We start from the raw sequence: 22,994 nt of genomic DNA, 5'->3' as shown, positions 1-22,994 counted from the left end.
CAAAATTTTACTTTAGGTACGGTCTCCATAGCACGTTTTAAAATGTAAATATTTCATATTATGTTTATACAAGTAAAAAATAATAAAAATGTGATATTCTAAAAATAGAGATTGAAACGAATCCAACAAGATTTTACATACCCTTCCTAAAATTTCTTCCTATTTGAAATCTTAGCACTATTCATAAGATGAAAATCTTCTAAATTAATCTAAATATATAAAACATAACACAGTTATGTTAGGTTTATTTGATTCATTTTAATGAGAGAATTACTATTATTCAATTGTTATATTTTTATTCTTACATGCAACTAAAGTGATCTATGGTCAAAATAATGCAAAATGAAAGGAACTTATAGGAACAAAGGGAGTTCGTATATTTTAAGTTTAAACAAAATTGCCAAGAAGCAATCAAATAGGGATAAAGGGGGTAAATATTATTGACATCTTTGGTAAACCGAACCCATTATCAGTTTTTGGTACACAATACTTTTATTGACTACTCACTACAAAGTATGTACTTAGTACTAAACATTAGCATATTGTCATACCAATAGACGATTCCAAACCAAAAAGAAGCGTCGAGATAGCACTAAATGATCTTTGTTTTACCTTTGGTTTCTTCTTCATACACAGTGATTTGGGAGTATTATGGTTATGAAATTGCTTGTATATCGCTAATTCGTAGAGTTTAATATGCCCCAATAAAACAGTACAAAATCAATATATCTGAGAACAAGGAACCGAATTCTATACCTGGTTGATCCAACCCATCCAAGTATGATTAGTAAGTTAATAGTCGAGCTTAATTTTCACAATTGCATCAGTCAGAACAAGCACACCTGACTCAAAACTTCCCATCTGATGTGAATTAAGAACCAAACCAAACTTAGAATTTTTAGTTCGACAAATTCAAGCTTGAGCGTGAGTTGATGCAAGCTGAAGCCAAGATACACCAAGATTGAGCTCAGATTATCACCAACCGAACTCTTTTGTATTGTTCTTAAAAACAATGAACAAAACATAACATTGTTTTGTCTGCCTCTATATGTCCTCAAAGTCACATGCATAATTGCCATGCTGATATGGTGCAGCTAATCAAACTTCAATGATTTATCAAGATACCAGCAATTGTTCTTTAGGCAGCATATTACGACTTTATCAAGTATCAAGTCTTTACCCAGATAAGGATGCAGGGAATAGAGCCATTGATTAAAGGGTAATCTGACATGGAACCCATAATGACCACTGATGACCTAGTGTTTGACAAGGTTTGAAGGTTGCGGCTAAGGCAGTGGTGGGATTCCGTGGTGAGTGTCCAAGAAGGCCTAATGATAGCAGTAAGCTTTGGGTGTATTAGTCTCTTTCCCTTTTTTTTCTTTTCAGGGTAAAATAGCCTATATGAACAGCTAAGGGAAGGAGGGTTAGAATTATACGTTCAGGTCTCAGGGAGGAGTGGAGAACCTGCAATGATCACCAACTGGTGGAGGCATAGGTGGCAGACACCTCCAAAGCCAAAAACTTGTAAAGCTACAGGGTTTACGTCTCGGTGAATAGGATTTTCACAGATTTGCTTACAGATCCTACCAGTCATTTCGGTGAGATAGTACATGTCTACATTGAGAGGGCAAAAGTGACAATCATACATAAAAGATATTTACAGGTGCATTGCAACACCAAAAAGATTCCATAGCAAGCAATTTTTCTATTGAGAAGTCAAGCATAAAAGAAGTTTCTGGCATACTTGTCCCAACTGGGGTGATGGATCAGAAGTAGATACATGTAGCAAAATGGATCTTGCCTCAAGTAATTGCCCTGAAATCCTTTCAATCACCGCATCATCACTGGCCATAAGGGATGCCATCAGCTTGGCTCCTGCCATTTTTTCCTGAGAATCAAATCACATGAGCACAAGAGTTCTTAACGAACAAGTAAAAAACTGAATTCATATACTAGTAATTAAATTCTGGTCATTACAAAATACTGCCATTCTATAATGTTCATCATTTGCTGAAGATTTTAATGGGCTTCAGGTAACCCGTCCCATATACCTCTTTCGAAGAAAAAATAGAATGCAAGAAGAATTTCTATCAGGATACATATATATTTATGTACTCTAAAGAGGTTAAGAAGTGATGCAGGAGCATAGAAATGAGCAGGCAACAGCATAAAGTCAACAGCAGTAGACACTAGAGACAGGGGAATGGAAGAAAATTAATATTTGTTGCTCTCACACTTTCACCTTTTTTTATCCCATCCGAGGATAATCTGTGGTTATTATAATGTTTGTTCTGAGACAAATGACCAGAGAATAAGTTTTTTGTACACTGCTGATTACAAAATATAGTGAACCATCTTCAAATATCCTTGAGAAGAAATAGACTAGTTACCTGTTCAGCTTCTTTTCTAAGAGAACTGAGTGAGATTTTGAGAAGATCATGTGCATAAGGAACAATTCCCAATTTTAAATGACATGCAGCAGAAAACAGGACCTGAACACAAGCAGCTCTGATCTCTGCATTCTCTATGTCCTGTAATAATTTGTACCAGAGAAGATAGTTTTACCACTTCCTCACAATATAAATTCAACAAATAAATTGATAAGAGGATCAACTATTACATAAAACAAACAAACAAACCTGAGTTGAAGAAATGAGACGTGGAAGGGTCTTTCGTGCAAAAGCGTTTTTGACAGATTCTGGCATTTTTTGGCAAGCACTAATGAGGACTTTAGCCATGCACAAACGAAATGAGATGGATATGCAAGTTTCGTGTGCAGTATCTTCAACTAGTTTGGAGCGGAGACCAGCTTCATAATTATCTTTAGTCAAATTATCAATGACAAACGAAAGGACAGAGCTTCCAGAGATAAGAGCTCCATAAGTTTGGATTATTAAGGCTGCAAAAGCACAAAAGCCAATAAGGCTGAATTTTAAAGGGTCAAAATGATCTTCATCCCAAAGTTTTTATTAATCTTAATTACCGTTCTGGGTATCAGACTTCTCAGCTGAGCCTCTCACTGTTTTTGGAGCTTGCAATTCCGCACATATAATTAGGGCTAGACAGTCGATGCACCCATGTTGTACTTTGGAAACTGCAGAAAGGTTGGAATCTTAAACTCACGTCAAAGCATGTAGAAACATAAGGAAGAAAGTGCCTACCTTCGTCCCCATCCACAGAAGGCCACAATAGAACAGCTCGCAGTGTTCTTATAATCTTGCTTACGTCGGGATGAGAAGCTGAGTCCCACCCTCTAATCTACCAAATAAGCAGGATGAACTGTTAGCTCAAATTAAAAGCATACCAAGATTCGGCAGTAAGGAAACATTTATTACACTTTCTACCCCATCCTCACCCCCACCCAAAAAAAGTGAACAAAGAGTACTGTTAGCGGGACTTGGTCATACATTATAACAAAATGATAAGGTACACATAAGATGCACAACTGAACAGAAGGCTAAAGTATACTTCCTATTTGAGTGCTATACAATTATACATACGCGAAAACTAAATAGAGCTTTAAGAGCAACATCGAAAGGCAATAAAAGCCTCAAAGATGATTAGCACATAAAATGCACAAAACATTGAAAGGTTGAGAGATATTTACCGACAGTGAGGTGCAAACAGCAAACAGACAAGATTTCATCTGCATGGCATCCCTACTTTCAGCAGCGCGTTGCAAATAAGAAAGAGCGACAGGAAAGAGAATCTGGAGATATACAAAGCAGTGGGTACCAGAGTTCAGCAGGGGGCCAGCAACTAGGGTAGTAGGGTGAAGGCATCTCTTGTACAAATTTTTTTTTTTTTTAAGAAAATAAACAATAAAATAAAATAAGGTAAGCATATGACATTTAACATACTTGGGGATGAATGCGACCGCAGAGTTCAGCAGCAAGTTTTCTCACATCTTCATATTCAGACTGACTAAAAGCCCTGACAGAAAAATAATAAATGTTAAATTAAAAAGCAGCGATTCCTAAATATTGGAAAGAGAGAGCCACGAACAATAGCAAAGCAGTACAGATCTTTGACTGACCTGTTAAAGAGGAAAGTGGCAACACACTCATAATCAAAGACATCAATATTATACGTACCTGGTACCCCACAAATGTTAGTCATGTCAACTAGAAGCAAGAAATGGACTTAAAGATTTACAAATGCCAGTAAACAGAATTCAAACAAAAAATTAACTGTATTATTACAATATAACAAATTCGAATAAAAAGAGTGGTGTTCTCACAAAATCCAATATCAATTCAAAACCTCTTATTTCTTCATCTCTTTGAGGATTTTCATCTCTTTACACGATAAATGTAGCTAAATACAAATAAGCAGAGAGAATCACGTTTATAAAATAGACCACGTTGCAGATAAACAATGATCCCAAATCATTTCTATTAAAACACACCCATATGTTAATGACACGACATGCTTCAGCAGCTCAGTGTCATTTATATTCAAGGCCAGGAAATCATTATGTCCAAAGCTATTAGTGGCTTTTATGGTACAAAGCTACACCCTATCTAGTAATTCTAGTTAGTTACTTTTTGTTTGCAGTTCAATCACAAAAGAAATGCCACCCAAGGCCTTACAGACCCTTCCTACTAGATTCAGAATCTTCACTGGAGTTGGCACCTAGAAGGAAAAACTAGCTCAGCCAGATGAGAGCATCATGGATGTCTTTAAAGTTAGGAAAACCTAAACGCCATCTAGAGGACAAAACGCTTTCCACTGTATCGTACAGCAATTATTCAAATGGGAGATATGGCAATAAACAATTTAATTCCTATTAACTCTCACAAAATATGGATGGACCCATAACTGTTAATGTCAGGCCAAACAGAAATATAAAGCTTATTGCAGGACAGAATTTATTTAAATTTGATAAGAATTTTTTTTTTTTTATTAACAGCACAGATAAAGGGGTACAAGCAAAAGAGGACAAACAAGTGACTTCGCCCCACAACAATTCAAAAGCCAAAGATACGTGTGAAAAGATCCAGGAGTTCCGACCCTACTCTAAAGCCACAAACCCACAATTCCTCATCTGTCTAATCTGGTTTGATAATTCTCCTGAATTGACCAAACTTGGACCGTATTTATCTATTAATATATAAGTAAATACACTATGAAGTAGGGTCTTGTCAGATTTCTCGTACTAGGTATTTGCTAAATACCTAATTTTCATATTAGTAGGAAATTCCAAATATTTGGCAATATGTAAGATTGCAAGCGCAAATAAGGAGATAAAGTCTAGTCTAAGATTTTTTGTGGCCTGTTAATAACAGGTATTAAGTTCCTAAAATAAGGTGGAAGAGCGTAGCCTAAGACTCACTATTAGCATAACAAAGCATTGCTTCAAAAGCTCTCACCTTAAGAGGCACCCTGGCTTTTTTAAAGAAGTTTGATACTGACAAAACTGGAAACAGAAGGGGTTGATTCAAATAGTTGAGAAAAAAAAAAAAATGCAAGAGAACATCTCCGGTAAATCACTTGTCCACACATCATCCAATTCACCTACTGGAAAATCCAACAACTCTAAGTAGAAAAGTGAGCTCCTCCAACTCCCTATAATTCAGTGGTCTCCTCTCCAAACAACACCCTGAATAAAGGATATGACGGTCATCCCCTACCTTGAACCTCACTAAACTGGAGAATAAATTGAACACCAAGGACAAAGATGTGTCACTCTAGTTGCCACTTTTCCATCCCATCTATATTGGTGCAACCCGTACTTGCTCTTGATAAAATCAATGACAGAAGGACTGAAAATCATGAGAAAAATACCACAACCAATTTCCCATGAGTGCAATATTGTCTGGAACTACTTTCCTAAAGCCTAAAATATAAGTTTACAAGAAATTACAAAAGAAAGAGGGAAAAATAAACCCATAGATCCCTGAGTTCATTATCACATTTGTAAGTACATAACCACAATCAGATCCTAAAGCAGAATTGAAAACAACCCCGATCACCTTTGTCAGCTTAATTAACTCTAATTGCCTTTTCTTGTTGTCTAGAAAACAAAGGAAAGAAAACTTACCATTTGCAACACATTGTTTTAAAGCCTGACCATACATAGTCATACAGTTGAAGTCATCGAAAACCCGCAGAGGAAGCACTTTAATTATAAGTAAAGGGCAGAGGCGATCAAAAAGCATGTTTTCCACTCTATCTGAGACATCATTCTTACAGGTCTTCTTATCTACTGTAGCATGTATTGATCCAGTCATCCTGTTGGGGAGCAAAACAAATTTATCAGCATAGAACACTTTCAGAGAATCAACCTCAAAAAAAGACAAAAGATCCTAGAAGGCACCAAACAATAATGTCACTTTCTGGAAACCATATAAAAGTATCAAACATTGAGAACAGAACACACTTAAACATTATAAAGATATGGGTTGTTAAACATAGACGTTGAGGATTTAAGCATCAGAAACATTTTCCTTAAGGTATATTGATAAAATCAAGAATCATTAGGTGTGATTAAATGTTTGCTATCTCTACTGTGGGAAAATGTCTGTCAATTAGACAAATCCCTAATGGCTAAGTTCAATATTTTTCTAAAACATACCACCTTATGAATAATTAATAAAACTGTCTAGCAGAACTAATAAACCAATCATTATACAGCAGTGGTGAATCATAAAATATGTTCACAAAACCACAAAAATTGAAGCTAATACAAAGCATTTGCTGTTAAGATTCTGTTGATTCGATGGACGGAAAGCATTATTCAAAAGTGAACATCATTACACATGAATTTTTCCCCGTCCCGCCTTTGGGGGATTAAAAAAGAAAAATATATCAACAGAGAAATGCTTGTGTAATGCCTCTAGATGGAGCCTGCAGATACATTTCATACAAGCAATTTTTTGGCTATAATATTTCATTATTTCTATACAAGTTTAATTGTCCCTGGTGATGTGCACATATTGCATATCACAAGTTTGGAATATACCTTTACATGTCCAATATGGATTTAAGGACATTCAAAAATTCCTTCTTTTCCCATTTCCCCTCTAAGCTGAACAAACCCAGTCAAAGACCAACCAAGTGGAATTCATACAGCCCTAATAAAATTACCAGAAGATGTGGTAGGATAGCACTGAAAGCAGTGCATACTTATTAATTTGTCAGGTTATGGTGGTATCTACAAGAGTATTAAAAGATAATAGCATTCATATTGATGCTGTTTGAGTTTTAGCAAACAACCAACAGTAGCGACAGAAAGTAATCCTTAAAATGAGGAATTGAGGATGAAGACAGCTAAATATACAAATATATGGAGTACTTACTCTTCTTGTTTCTGCACTTGTACAAGAATTCGCCCAAGGACAAGGTCTGCAGCGTCTGCCAGATGCTCACTTACACAACTTAAGAATCTAACAAGAATTGCGTTTGTTGGCTCAGAAAGCATCTTGTCTACAAGTGGCCCTACCAACAAGTTCCAATCTTGAACCTGTCTCCATAAAAGAATTAAAAATTAAAAACAAAGAAAACAGAAAAGGTTTTCAATTGATGTCTTAAACAATTATACGAAGTATATTATATAGTTATACACTATACACATGCATAGAACAAAATATCTTCCGCCAAAAGAAAACAAAAATTAAGAAATATAATGAATGAAAAATTCTTTGAATTTGTTGGCAATTTAATAGAGGAAAGATTAACAAGAATAATCCCAACTATTGGGGTTATTCTCATTTTATTCCCAATTACAATCTAACTATGAATTATCCCAACCATGTGAGCACCTTTCTCAAAACAGTCTCACTTTAATGCTTACCTGTTAAACAAATTAAAAAGGCTACATGTTAAGTTTTGAGTTACTTGCTTTTTTTTTTATTTTTTTTTTTTATTTTATATATATATATATATATATATATATATATATATATATATATATATATATATATATATATATATATATATATATATAGTATTTCCTTCAAAAAAAAAAAAAAAAAAAAAAAACTCTTCCTTTACCCTAATTCACTAATTAAGTGACTGTCCCTCACTACAACTGTCCACCATAGCCACCACAAGTCCACAACCAATCCGCCATCAGTACCCACATAACCACCTCCCATTGCTGCCGGAAGCACACCAGAACCCATCTTCATTTTTTTGTTAAAAAAAAATGCGGCGTGCATACCACTTCACATACCATCCACAAAAACCAACCCTCAACTTCGCAACAACCATCACAGCAAAGCTTTGCACGTCCTCCTCCATCAGGAAAAAACATAACGGTCAACCAAGAAGCTTATTCACGAACCCAATCAACTATTTAAGAAATCATAGCAGATTAAAACCAATTAAAAGCCCCAAAATTATAGCTGCCGCTACTCGAACCACCACGGCTCCATCGTCTACTTCCCTGTAATGAATCAGCAACAAGCCGTACAGCCACCACTCAAAGTTGTTTGTTATTCCAGTGAGGGGGGGGGGGGGAGGAGCAGTCTGTTATGGTAATAAACATGGAAACTAAGACAATCTGTTTAGACATTGTGAGCTGTTAAGTTTTTCCAGACAACCAAGCACAATTATTTATAAATAGGTTGTCCACTATCAGCGAAAACTTACGGCTTTTGACCACTCCGGAATTAGCCTGAATACTTCACCAGGGTCATATTTTGATGATTCTGCAAGATTGATAAATGTGTGAACGTCAAAAGGAAATTTTTTAAAAAGCATTCAAACAGGACCAAAAAAAACAAAAAAGTTATGAATCGAGGGTTAAAAACTAGGAATTAAGGTATGATCATAGTGCAACAAAATTAAGGGTATAACAGTAAGTGAGCTGCTTGCAGATAAGCTAGTTAGACCTGGTCAGTAGGAAACAGCGCCAGATCTAAATAACATTCCTAATTTGTAGTTGGGGTCTCTATATTTAGCACTAGGTTTCCATATCACACCCCCCACAAAATGGTAACAAAAATGATAGGTTTAATAGCTTTAGGCTATCACTCTCAAAATAGCACTAGGTTTTCATACAACACCCCCACAGGCAAAAGGGTTGCAAAATGATAGGTTTAATACTTCAGGCTATAACTCTCTAAAGATGGCTTGAGGCCATAACTCAGTAAGCTTTCCCAATTCAAATTTCTGCCTACCCTCTCAATATCTCTCTTCTATTTTTGTACATTCTCCAATCACTATCCCTAGAATGATTCTAGACTGAGCATTTGTCTCATGTGCACAGGTGGCATCACTTGCTTCATAGCATATTATATTATTTTCCCTTATGAGCCACATTTGATGATTACTAACATACTAAACTACCCATAATACCCCTCTCCTAAGCCGTTCATTACAGGATCACACAATTTTTACAATTTATGTTTCCAAAATGCTATATTTATAAATTTGCCAGCAGATGAAAAACGAACAGCAGGAATACCTTCCTTCACGCCTCCAGAATCCTCTTGATGATTGTATTTATTGTTGAGGTCGCTGAAAAAGGGACCATTTTCAAGGTATGAGCCAAAATTAAAGCGTACACATTAACCATTATAATACAACCAATAAACAGTGATAAAAAGACATCGCCATTTCAAGGTTCATCAATAAATCAATCATAATGTCAGGCTATTTAGCTGCATATAACTTAAACACTGCTTTCAACATAATCTAGAGTCACAAATAGACATCCCATGACTGTCTCAGTTCTAAATTACCTCAAAGAGTCGAGCACCATCCTGATAACCTCAAACTTTGTGTTGTAAAGCCTAAGAACTTGGGCAAATGCATTGGTTGCGGCTGATTTCATAGTGCCATCAGTCGTAGAAATAATGCGGACTAGTGCAGGCAACACTAAAGATGGATCTGGAAAAGAGACAAGAGTTAACATAGGATCCAGTTTTTGAACAATCTCAGTAGGGTTCTAGAATAATAAAACAGACCAAAATGCAACTAAAGCTGAAAGCAAGTTAGGCAGCAAGAAACCATTACCAATATGAAACACCTTAATGAAATTAAAAAAAAAAAATCTATACTTGCATCAGCACTAGATTTTTAAAAGAGGATACACACCCTAGAGCATATTGTACATCTCCGATCTCATCTGTCGTTCAGGGTTTTACTCACTTTATACTTATTTCGTTTATGGCAACCTTTTATCCACTTTTTTATCATCTCCTACCCCACTTTTTGCATCCATATTAATTTAATAAATCCCTCTCTCTCTCTCTCTCTCTCTCTCTCTCTCTCTCTCTCTCTTTCTAAAAGAAAAGGTACTCACACAGGTAGTTTCCCTATGGCCCTATTGGCTTGTTTAGTTCTTTTTGGATTCTAATGCCACAGGATTAGAATAGGTAGTAAATTTATTTTACATTTATGGCGTGCTTTTGCTTCCATTACTGTTATTAACTTAATGTTTAGAGAACCTTTTTATATTTCTTACCTTTTGCCTCTTCTTTTATGGGGTCTTTGAAAACAAAAGGCAAGTTATGTAAATCATGACCTCAAACCTTATGTGAACAAATCCACAAAAGTAGATAGAGCTATGTGTAATTCCAATTTACACCATACACCCTTTGCATTACATATGCCTCTTGCATAATCAAATTAATTTAGTTCATTCTTACAGTTCAAAGTAGAGGCACTATCTTCATAATCAGGGAGTGCCTTCAGCTGTTAACAAAGTGAAACCCAAAATCGGTTTCAAAAATAAAATAAAATAAAAAAGTGAAACCCAAAATCAACTTTCATTATCACACTGTCAACGTCACCCACCGACAGGCAATAAACTAATATTATGTTTCAATTCAAAAGACTAATAACGTACATCGCCAAAAGCAGGAACTCCTACAGGGAGTCAGGGACCCTCTCCCACACTAATCAAGATTTTGAAAGTAAAGCAAAAGTTCCTTGGATGCAGATACTTTTTACCCTTATATATGCTGCTAAAGTACTAGAGCCTAGATATAATCTTAGTCAAGGAAAATTGACATCGGATGTTGGGTTTCAAGAGCTGTAACAGAATTGATACAGTCCTCATCAATGTAAATCACACTAATCAGCACCTATAGGAAATGCAAAAGTCAAAAGGAAAAGCTATCGCATAAAATTATTCTTATCAATTATATATTAGCTTTTTTTTTTTCATTCTCCTCACTTCAACTATATTCCATATTTGGCAAATCATCTCTACAATCTTTCCCCTCTTACCCCAAATTATATACATCTCCCTCTCTCCCTTACTTTATCCACCTATTTCGGCACCACCCACATATTTACTCCATCACTTACTTTATCCACCTTTTTCTTACAACCACTGAAATTTTACATATAATATAATACCTGCATATCTAAAGTAATTCAATAAAACAAAAAAATGGAGTTAGTATGAGAAAATTGGTTTTTAATGAAAGTTTCATCATGCTGCGCAAAAGAACCCTTCAAATTCAACTAAGAAAACTAGGAGTTCATGAAATTGACACCAACCTATTAGTGGAAGCAAACTTGTAGCCTTGGAGCGTATTAAATTATTTTCATCTCTGAGGCAATCCAACAGTTGGTTTGCTATGTCTGGCCTAAAACAGAAATTGTGTTTAACCAAAATAAATGCATAATTATCCATAAAAAAATAGATAAAAAATGCATCACTAATAAAATATATTGGCATACCAGAATGAACTGGAAGTCACTTTTGTCGAGTTTGATGACAATCGGATGAGTTCTGAGATGACATCAGCAGCATTACTCCTCTGAGATATGCTTCCAGAAGCTAACCGTTTAAGAACTTCATTAAGGCACCAATCATCTGAATTTCTGGAAACTCATCAACACACAACACTTTACAACATAGATGTGGTGGTAAAGCTGGAATAGACAATGTAATAGAATGATGATACAAACAAAACGAAGTAGATGAGATTATTACATTGAGCAAAAATCAGCAATGAGAGCAGTGACAGCTCTGGAATCACCATCGCGCTCATCCAGAAGGCCCAACAATGGCATTAAAAACTCCTTGCAATCTATTGGATCATTGAAACTACTTCCAGCAATCTTCAGGATAACAGACCTAAATATGCAAACTGCAACATATACCACATCTTCATCTGCACAGTAAAGCTTCAAGAAGCAGAGAATTTCAACAATTAATTTAAAAACACTAGAGAATAGAGAGCTGGGTGAGAGTGAAGACTTGCAAAGTGCCATAATTTACTCAAAACTTCCAATTTCAATTTTCAAAAGCCATAACTAGACAATTAATGACAAGATCAACCAGAATTCTCAGTAGTCAAATATATGTGGATCAACTTGCAAACACCAGTTTTACTCTTAGTGCCACTAGAAACCTATTCGGTAACAAATGGTTGTAAATTTATAATGATAATGAAATTAAGTATGAAAAATCTCATGCCAATGTCATGGTAACATAAACCTATTAGCGTTACAAACAAAATCAGAGCCTTGATCCCAATGCTGGGGTTAGCTAAATGAACAAAGAATAAATATCTTGTAGGCTTCAGCGAAAATCATCACCCTCCATGCCCTTCTTACCCAATTTCTTTATTTCATTCCCAACTCCCTCTCCATCCAAGTCACCTTTGATCTCCCTTGGAATCTTCTAAGATACCAACTCCCTACTTTCCTTACCAGTGCATCTTCTACCCAAACCAACACAATCGATTCTCTGTTATTTTATCCTCGCAGTCCAGAACTCTAACTTTCCTCCAAATATTTACATTCCTGATATTATCCCTTCAGGTGTTCCCACACATTTACCTCACCATATCCTTTTTTGCTACTCACATCTTAATATGATATCTCCTAGCAGCCCAACATTCCGATCCAAGTACATCACTGGTCTACAAGTCGTCCAACAAAATTTCCCATAATCCTCATAGGTATATTATGACTACACAATATCGTAGTCGCTCTCCAAAACTCAAACTTTACATCTTCATTTAACTCCCTCTAGCTACTAAAGTGAAATTTCTAGCACGAATTTATAAACATGTCATTATATATATAATGAGAAGTTTCTTAATATGAGAAGGATTTCATGTGCAAATATTTTGTAATGAATGTGCATATTCTTTTAACTAAATGTTCAAAACCATTTAACTGAAATTCAATGTGCATATTTTTTTGTAAAATGTACATGAATCTTCGTTTTTCAAAAAAATTAGAAAAAAGTAAGTCGAAAAAAATTACATGAATTTTCCCATCCCAAAGCCACCCCCACCCAGCCACTGGAAAAACCTCCCCCTTCCACCGAAGAGGCCCAACCACCACGCCAAACCCACAACCCTAAAATTTTGAAAAAAAAAAAGGAAAGAGATTTAAAATAGGAAATAACCTTTATCTTAATCGTCATTTGTGGCTTTGGACGACTAATTTTAACCATATTTTCATGGAAAAATTTAAGCATTTAAACCTCAAATTTGAGCTTTAATGGTGGTTATGAAACAACAAAAAAGAAGGAAGAGAAAAGAGGGGTGGCAGGAGGCGGCGACGAGGAGGCCGAAGGCGGCGGTGGCAAAGCAAGGCATCACCATAAGAATAGGTGAAAAGATGGTAGTGCAATGATGAGAAAAGAAAGAGAGGTGAATGGCTAAACACTATCAAACAACTCTATCAAAGTGTTTTTCTTTCCTTTCCTTCCCTATCCCTTTCTTGATTCTATTCCCTCTACCTCGTGCTAACCAAACGCCCCCTAATAGTGTTAAGAACTTTATGAAAAAAAAAACAAAAAAACAAAAAAAAAAAACTTCAAAGAACAGAGGTATTATAAGATAAGAGGAAAAGCGAAAAGGGAAAGGATATAGGAATTGAAGCTATAATTTAAAATACCTCTCACAAATATAGGCTTTATAAGAATACATCTTACCAGTGATAAAAGAGCACGAGAAATCCGTTGTCCATACAAAGATGTTGTACTTTCCAGAAATTTTTGGTCCAAACGACCCAATAAAAGGGCCAAACAATTTAAGAAAAACTTCATTGTCTCTACACAGCTATCATTGTTTTCCACATGATCCTTCAGATTGTCCTCAGAGTAAAACTGCATAAATCATGTCAAACAGCCTAATATTACGACAGGTAGGACAAAGCCTAGAAGGGCTAACTGAAGCATGATAAATAAAAAGTTAAAGGGGATATTTTCCCCTAGCAGATTTACTGTATATTCTACATCCTGGTTCCGTATACAATCAGAGACTCACACGCAGAAACAGGATTATGACATTGTGCAGACCATTAAGTCATTATTTGTCAACTGCTTGCGCACACCATGCATGCAGTTTAAGGAAGAGGGTGCGTCATTTACAGGACAAAGAGTGTATATACTATGTTCTGTTGTGATGCTCAAACTTATCATTTTAACCTTGCATACATGTGTCGACCTTGTCATTTTTATTTTAATTAATTAATGGTTATATAATTTACATTACCAAGAACTCAATCCATCCCATAACAGTTCAAAAACTTATCTGCGCTTAAATATTTATATGATAATAAGTTGAGATGTTATCAATTACTTCCTCCGTTTCTTAATACTTGCAACACTTCCCTAAAATAGAAATATCACAATACTTGCAACACGCTATAATTGGAAAGTTATTTTGAGGAAAAGTTGCTCTATTTCCCTTATTTAAAGTATGGGCCCCACTAAATTATACTTTTAACAACCTCTCACCCCATTATAAAGTATATTAAACCATATGTGAAAAGGGGTGTGTTGCAACTGAAACGGAGGAATTACAAGTTTTATTTTATAGGAAAGTGGATGCTTTAAAAAACAACAGGGTATTTTATTTAATCAACAATTTCTTGAGGTAAAATCCACGCACACATAAATAAAAATATCTCTATTATATAAGCCAAAGGGTGACGTGATGGTGTGTTCCTATACATGCCACAATACCCTTCATGGCCCAATGTTAATGTTGAAAAAAAAAAAAGTCAAGATTTATTCAAGACGAATTCTTTCGAATTTCCAAATAATAGACATAATTCAGAAGTAAAAATCATGATTACAATTACAGATATGGAAGCAAATAAATATCTTAAAATCGAAAATGCATTGTAACTAGGTACTTAATTTTCTTTTGTGATTGTTGAAGTTTTGATTTGGGTTTTGATGGCTAAATGGGTATCATACTTAGGAAAGAGGAGATATAATTTTACAAATAGTGTGTTACAATTAGGTTGGAATCAAATTAAAACCAATTTTTAGCGTAGGATGTTGTTGGTTACTTGGTTATAGCTCCTTCATAAAATTATTTATTTTGAGTAATACTAATGATAATTCTTTCTCACCCTACTCATCTCTATACCTCTACAGGATTTTGATGTTTTTACCATCTAGTTTTGATGTATTTATAGTGTATTATCATTGTATCTGCAATGTATTTGAGAGAGATCCAATGAGAATAAGTCCCTATGTGAGTACACTTACATATGAGAATAAATCCAGGAAGGATGAGAAGAGATCTAAGACCTAGATTAGCCATGTTAAATATTGGCAAATTTGTAAATAAACAATAATTTCATTGCCAAAATAAAAGACTTGGATATATGCAAGTTCATGAAGAGCTCAATGACATTAACACAAATTTAAGAAGTTTACAAATCCAAAACTGAACTTTGATCAAATGAATGATCTCAATTATCAATTACAGAACCCATCACACAACCATACACTAATCTATACAATATATTAAAAGGCGTTCTTAAAAAAGTTTAGGTGCCATGTGGCACCTTCCTCAATCCTCAATCAATAGAGTCTTTCATTTACGAGCTTAGAAATATGGCTTGGTACAAGATTTGAAACCACAACCTTAAATTTTATAAGTATAGTGTTAGCCACTAAGCTATTGCCATATTATATGTCATTCTATTATAAGTAAATATAAATGAAAATATTCCTACTCGTTTAGATTATTGACGATTTCAGAATACTAAGTTCAGCTTGAACAGTCACATCAGCATAACCTTTTATTTGCAGCAAAACGAAGAAAGTCAAGAAACAAACCTCAATTCCAGATAAATACTGTTCTACTAACTCATTGACACGTTGGTAAAACTGAATGTCTTCTAGAAGAGATAGCATACTGTAATGTTTCCAGCAAGAGGAGAGAAGTAGTACTCCAGTTGTTTGGAATTGAGAGCCTGTTTACATTTAACAGACTTAGAATCAGATACCAAAAAAAGGAAAATAAAAAATATCTAATATAAAAATATAATGTAAAGGGTTTAAATTTTCGAAAGCAGAGATGGTACACCGGACCTGTCTCATGACCCTCAAGTCGAGTGCTATTACTCTGTATCTGCTGCAACCACTTTAGAACTTGCCCTAATCCTTTCGCATGTAATGTCCGACTCTTTTGGCTCCACTGCACATATAAATAAACAGCATAGCATCAACAAAAGGCATCACATCACGAATATCTATCAACACGAATATTGGACTAAATGACTGTAGCATTAAACGAAATTGTAGACTTGTATTTATAAAAAGTCATTATGAGTGTATGACCACAATAATGTTCAATAAAAGGTGAATCCCACAATTTAATGTCAGAACAATGATACCTATATGCTGCATGCTAAGATTGCATTTCACAACTGTTATGAACCAACTTAGGGAAGAGGCATTATGGGTAGTTTAGTATTGAAAGTAGTCATCAAATGTAATATAAATAAGGGAAAACATGCAACAAACCAAGAGATGCCACTTGTGCACATGAGACAAAAGCTCATTCTAGAATCATCCTAGGGCTTGAAACCATTCACATAAATAGAGAGAGATGAGAAAGGATTAGGCAGGCGGTGAGAGAGCTTTAGGAGTCTTCTTATCTGAAGCCACTAACTTGGAGAGTGGTACCCACAAGCTACCAATCACTACCTTAGTATTGTTAGTAGTCATAGGGAAAATATGCAATGAACCCAGAGATGCCACATGTGCACATGAGACAAAAGCTCATTCCAGAATCATCTTAGGGATCGGAAACATGTACATATATAGAGAGATACGAGAAAGAATTAGGCATGAAGATTATGAGTTTATTCCTATAAGAGTTGTGACCTCATATCACTATTTGGAGAGTGGCAGCCTAAAGCTACCGTTACAAGAAATCTTTTGCCTTATAATAAAAGACTCGATCTTTTTTCCTAACTCTTCATACTTCTTTGATAAATCTCAATTGAGAGCTTGAATCTATCACAACAACTCACATCATCATAAATAGTCAAAGAACCCACTATCCTCCCTTTTCCACCCTGGCATATTCCCAACCTCCCTCTTCTCTATGGATGCCCCATTCCTTTTACAAAAAGGCATCATAGTTAGCCATATAAGATATGTTGGCAAGGAATGAACAAAAGATATGAGGCCTTTGACACTGCAATTGTACTTCGTCCACAAATTTAGCACCCAATACTACTTATACAATTATACTTCTACGATAAGTTGCTTAAAAAAAATTATCTGGTCAGAATTGCGATTTAAGGGAGGGGAGGGGGCTTGTAGCAAAATGTTTAAGCTAGCAAGCTTTTACCTGACCAAAAATGACCCAAAAAGGACCAAACTAAATTGGGCTTTGAACAAAAAATTATGACAAAATCCCAGGAGAGAAACATTATGCTACACACTTACAAACGATACCAAGGCCTAACCAAAAGGAGAGTGTGGAGCCATTCACAAAGTTTAAGTATGAATCTATGGCTGCAATGGGAATGTCGCATACTAGGGAAATTTATAACACCCTAATTATGTGTGTCTCACACAAGAGTATAAGACTCAGACCTAATTCGTAATCAAACCCTCCTACTAAACAACAAGATCTTTTTTTACAATCTTACAAGATCATTTCAATGCTCCTAGATCATTCAAATCTATTGCCGGAGTATGGTTTGCTCTTTAAGAAGTAGAAATAAAACTGATAGTACCAATTTTGAGACAGTTTCACAAACAACCACATAGGAGGAGGCACAAATGATGCAAATAGTAAACCAAAGGATAGAAGGAGCAAGCAATAATCAGATACAAGCTTGCTTTGGCTCCAACCAGTTTAATGATTTCTTTAAGTTTAAGGAATCCCAAATAGTGGATAATGAAATATTAGGTTCAAAGGTCTAATAATTAACAACTGTTTGCAGTACTCCAGAAGTCCAGGGAGAAAAGTGTACATGGGGTGTGCTGTGCGCATTTGGGGTGTAATACCAGCACTCCTTTTCTATAACTGGAGAATATTTTTCCAATGATACTTTAATTTTCAATGGAGTAAAGAATGAATTAAAGACATGAGTAGCATAAAGGAGACCACACTTCATATAGTGCTTGAAAAATAGTACTTTTTGTACATGATAGCGGCTAGCCACCACCATCATCGCCTAGTACATTCGGACTCAAAGTACAACTGAGCTAACATCAACAACCAATCTCTACAGCAGTACAAAGCAGTCTAATTTTAAATCACAGCACCTAATATATCCAAATAATTATCTATTTATCTAAGGTAGGTCTTCCTAACCACAGCTCAAACTAATACCATAGTGCAGTAATACAATCCTAAAGCTGCAAATTTAATTTTTCTTCAAAAAATTATATCATGGTCGGCAGCTTTAAGCTTAAATAACCATTGAGTGATTTTACTTCAAGAATAAGAAAGAGAGACTAGTCACTAGTTACTTAAGTCAGACTGCAAACGTCACCATCCAAATTTTATTAACACTATACCGTTACTCAATTGTATTTAAAAATAATGGCACTTTGCAGATGCCATGCTCAGTCACAAATTTCAACTCTGCTTCTCACTTTTCTTTTTTTTTAAATAATTACTTGCAGCAACAGATGGTACAAATTGTTGATTGCAGTATAACAATTTCTTCAAACTGAAACAACTTTCGTAAGAAGAATACAAGGCTGAGTTGTAAACATACTGACTGAAGTTTCTGAACAAGAACAATGAGTTGATCCAAATTCTGCCAGAGCAACAATCTTCCATCAATGCTGATGGAGGCTTCAAAAGACATATTATTTTGTTCCACCTGCTTCTCTTCAAATATGCTGATTGGCTTAATAGGTTTAAATGCTCCATTTTCATTTAAATTGCCAGACTCCAATAGTTTTTGGGTCAACGCTTCAGTGAGAACTAATACACAATCTGCAGCAGCTGCTGAAAGCCGAGTTGGCAGTTCAAAACCATCCTGCAACACACTAAAGGTGGTATAGTTTAGTGACACAATATGTATACAAAAATACACCATTGTTTTACTTAAAGATTAAAAGAACTAACACCATCAAATTCGAAGGACTACAGTTTAATGGAACTTCAGTAAGGAAGGGAGGTTAAGTGTCATCCCTTAACTTTGGAAAGCTCTTAGCAGTCCACATATAAAATGAGGCATATGCAAAGTGTGAAAAAGCTCAAGGGGCACTAAAGCGAGGGGGGTTCTGCAGCGCCTAGGTGCACCTCTCTTCTCTGAAGTGAGGCGCACTATATGGCCAGTTAAAAAATTTTGGCTGAAGTTTGGTTCAGGTGCGCCTCATGTGCGCCTTGTGCACTTTTGGTGCGCCTCGTGCACTTTTTGTGTGCCTAACCAAAAACGCCTCGCCTAGACCAAGTTAAGCGCATACCCCTCATCACCTTGCGCCTAAGGCGTGCTTTTTAATACACTGGGCAAATGCATATAGAAAACTGTTGTAGTTAAATAGGAGAAATCCAAAGGCTACACCAATCTCTGCCCAACAGATATAGACTTTCCATTCATCAAATGAAAACTGATATGTAAATTATGACACCAGCAGTACATTTAATCCACAATATGCAATGGTGAACAACATACCTACCGTTTTTTACCATTACTGAAAGATGTCCAATACTCGATGATAGAATCTTCAATAAAGCTTGATGGTTAGATTTGAAACCTGGGATGGAGAACATAAATAAATTAATTAATAAAAGTTAAGCAAAATACAACTCCTACTACATAATACCTCCAATTCACAATAGATGCAACGTGTTGAGTTTTGCAATATTCATTTATTAACTTTGACTACACTAATGAGAAGTTTCTTAAAAAGGATGAGATGGATACATGTGCAAAGTTTTTCACTGATTATGCATTTTTTGTTTACATTAAATGTACAAAATTGACTTACAAGTTGTTAATTCTTTTCAAAATTTATGCACACTGAATTACAAAATTGACTTACAAGTTGTTAATATTTTTTCAAAATTTATGCACATTGAATTTGAGTCAAATTTTTTTTTTGCACGTTTAGTAGAAAATAGTTGTAAATAAAATCCTTCTCATTTTAAGAAACTTCTCTATAGTAAGAAGGATGAGAAGGATTTTATGTGCATAGAAGAATGAGAAGGATTTTAAGCGCATAAATTACATTTCAATTTTCATCGGTTTCACAATATAATATAATAAAAAAGTCAAAACAATGTTCTATTGTGACACGGATGTGGTAACAACTTTCGCCCGTTTAAATTTGATTATAAATGCCCATTTAAATTTGATCTTACTCGTTTACCAAGGCTCATTTATTAAAAGCTTGTATATATATTGTAGCTTGGCTCAAGCTCTATCTCAAATTAAACGAGCTACTCGTGAGCTAAGCTTGAAAAACAAAATACCTAAACGAGCCAACATAAATCTCAGTTTAGCTCGAGCTCATCTATTTTATATTAAGCCCAAGTAAAAAAGGCTAATACTCTTCATATTAAGCCTAAGTCCACTATCCAGCTTTTTAACAACCCTAACTATAGCCAATAGAAAATTACATTAAACACCATAAAGACAGTTATGAAAAGATGCAAAGTCACACTTAAATATAATTCTTTGATGGGCCAAGAATGCATCAGCTTCCCCCCTCCCCCCCCCCCCCCCTCTCTCTCTCTCTCTCTCTCTCTCTCCAACTCCCCTGTGAGAATGACATAAAGGCAGAGAAGAATGACAAATTGGGGAATGTAGCCTAAATGTCTCAACTAATTGATTTTCATACATTACTCAAAAGCTATAGTTAAAGTTGGAATATGAACAGTGAAAAAGGTGAAAATGTGTCAATTATTATAAGGAGGGAGTAAATGTACTATTAACATTTTAATTAGCACATAATAGATAAAGGATCTAGGAAATCCAGCGCTATTGTCATCAAAAGTAAGTTATCATACAACTCAACATCTCTACTGTAAAAGTATAAATTTAATGATTCAATTCACTCGATAAGCCGGCATAAACTAATACGGAGTAACACTTTTTTTATGTACAAAAAGACTAACCATTCTTTGAAAAGCTTGTCATTTTTGTATCATACATTACAAGTGAGCGTACAAGCTTGCACCAGCCAAGTGCAATATATCGATCTTCCCTCCTTGATATAATATTGACAAGATCTTTTGCAAGTGGCAAAAAAAGAGCTTCATCTTGAAAGAGCCAGTTCAATAGAATCAATGTCTGATTGGGATGCTTCGACTCCTTGCACCTCAACAGCTGCACGTAAAATAGGGTAAAGATAAATCAAAGAAACATTTCTAAAGCCCACAACATATGTGTAAAAGCTTAAATTTATGGAACAAGTTTGTTACTAGAACAAACACAAAAGTATGAAACGTACACTCAACCAGAACCAACAGACCATAGTTCATCCTAGGTCAGTTATTGATCACAGACTTAGCAAATTGCAACTAACCCAATAAAAAATGAGTAGCCTAAGTACTGCCAACATAACAATCGGAAAATGAATAATGAATATGTCATTTATAATGCACCAGCAGAACCACCTCCTTACAAACCAAGTGAGCACTACATTAGTGAAGTAGACTATAATCAAAATCCCAGCACTTAAAATTCAGTGCGAGGATCAACTCCATTACAACTTACACAAGTCTCACTCTAATAACCTTCTAACTCAATAATTCCAATATTCTTCTCTCACATAGCATTCAAAATTTGACGGATACAGAGACAAAACACCTCCATCTCACAACAACAATCTATCACTTTCATTATAAAACTGCTTAACCTCTTCTCTACAACGTTTCCGTTCTTTTCCAAACCACTCCTAAACTCGCCAAACACAACCCTTAGCAGGACAGTCACTAGGCCATCATCAGCTTAATAATCACAAAATACAATCTGAATTAAATTTGCAAGAGCATTCTTTATTTTCACAACTATAGTAATCACATTACTTTCTACCATCCATATGACACCAATTTCATTGTCCGAGTCCGAATCACAATTTTCAATCAATTCAAGAATAACCAAAAGGAAAATGAAAATGCAAACATCAAACTATTGAGATAAAAATTCATTACATTTTCAATCATAGGAATAAGAACTTCGTCTAAAGGCTTTTCTTCATCAACAGCGTCTCTCACATACTTATTCAAAACGCGCAGAGATTCATCTAGTGTAACTGCAAACACATAATAACAACCAAATCATCAAATTTCATACAAAATTCCAGAAAATCGAAATAGATGAATAAATTCTATAAAATTACCAGCAAAGGTTGATTTTGGAGCTTCGCCGAGTTTAACAATGGCGTCTTCAAGTTTCTTCGGTCGAGAGGTAAGCAGCGTGTTCATCACTCGACCAACCATTGAAGAGGTCATTGAATTGGATTCTGATTGCCATAAAACTGGTTCGTCTTCCATTGAAAAGCAGGTAGCAGAAATCAAAGGTTAGAGTTTGGAACCCTAATTATGCTGATAGTGATGAATTTGAATGCAGCGAGGGAAAGCTCTGGAGATTGGAAGAAGGAAGAGGAGGTTGAAGATTGAAGAAAATGTTCTCAGAGTACTCCGTAGAATTGACAAATTTTAAAAATTCACATTTTACTTTATTAAAAATAAGTTTTATTTAATAAAATTAAGTTCAATTCAAGAAAAGAAAAATTAATTTAAAAAGAAATTAATAAGCTCCCCGTATCACCTTATTTTAGCTTAATCGAAGTTATTTTTACTGAACTGAAATCATTTTTGCTGAATTTAAATTATTTTTATTGAAGT

At 35.1% G+C, this 22,994-nt stretch overlaps 1 protein-coding gene across 2 annotated transcripts; it reads right to left on the bottom strand.

The window, feature by feature from the left end:
- Positions 1–252: 252 nt before the first annotated feature.
- Positions 253–22,774, bottom strand: LOC145607978 (uncharacterized). Of its 2 annotated transcripts, XM_081663580.1 has the most exons (24): positions 22,487–22,774; positions 22,299–22,399; positions 21,261–21,471; positions 19,816–19,897; positions 18,910–19,186; positions 16,256–16,361; positions 16,001–16,137; positions 13,856–14,029; positions 11,897–12,090; positions 11,641–11,784; positions 11,458–11,546; positions 9,690–9,837; positions 9,413–9,465; positions 8,596–8,654; positions 7,302–7,465; positions 6,044–6,234; positions 4,037–4,094; positions 3,861–3,933; positions 3,608–3,709; positions 3,162–3,258; positions 2,984–3,094; positions 2,640–2,899; positions 2,391–2,531; positions 253–1,888 (listed from the first exon to the last, which is right to left on the bottom strand). In XM_081663580.1, the coding sequence occupies exons 1-24, from the start codon at positions 22,638–22,640 to the stop codon at positions 1,706–1,708; spliced, it is 3,309 nt and encodes a 1,102-aa protein (XP_081519706.1). In that variant the 5' UTR covers positions 22,641–22,774; the 3' UTR covers positions 253–1,705. The 2 variants fall into 2 exon arrangements, with proteins under 2 accessions (XP_081519706.1, XP_081519707.1); XM_081663581.1 differs by lacking the exons at positions 253–1,888; positions 2,391–2,531 and having other exon boundaries at positions 2,761–2,899; positions 3,162–3,253.
- Between the last annotated feature and the right edge of the window lie 220 nt (positions 22,775–22,994).

Source organism: Chenopodium album, chromosome 23 (assembly GCF_948465745.1).
Source record: "Chenopodium album chromosome 23, dcCheAlbu1.1, whole genome shotgun sequence".
NCBI lineage: Eukaryota > Viridiplantae > Streptophyta > Magnoliopsida > Caryophyllales > Amaranthaceae > Chenopodium > Chenopodium album.
This window is presented reverse-complemented; position numbering and strand designations above follow the sequence as displayed.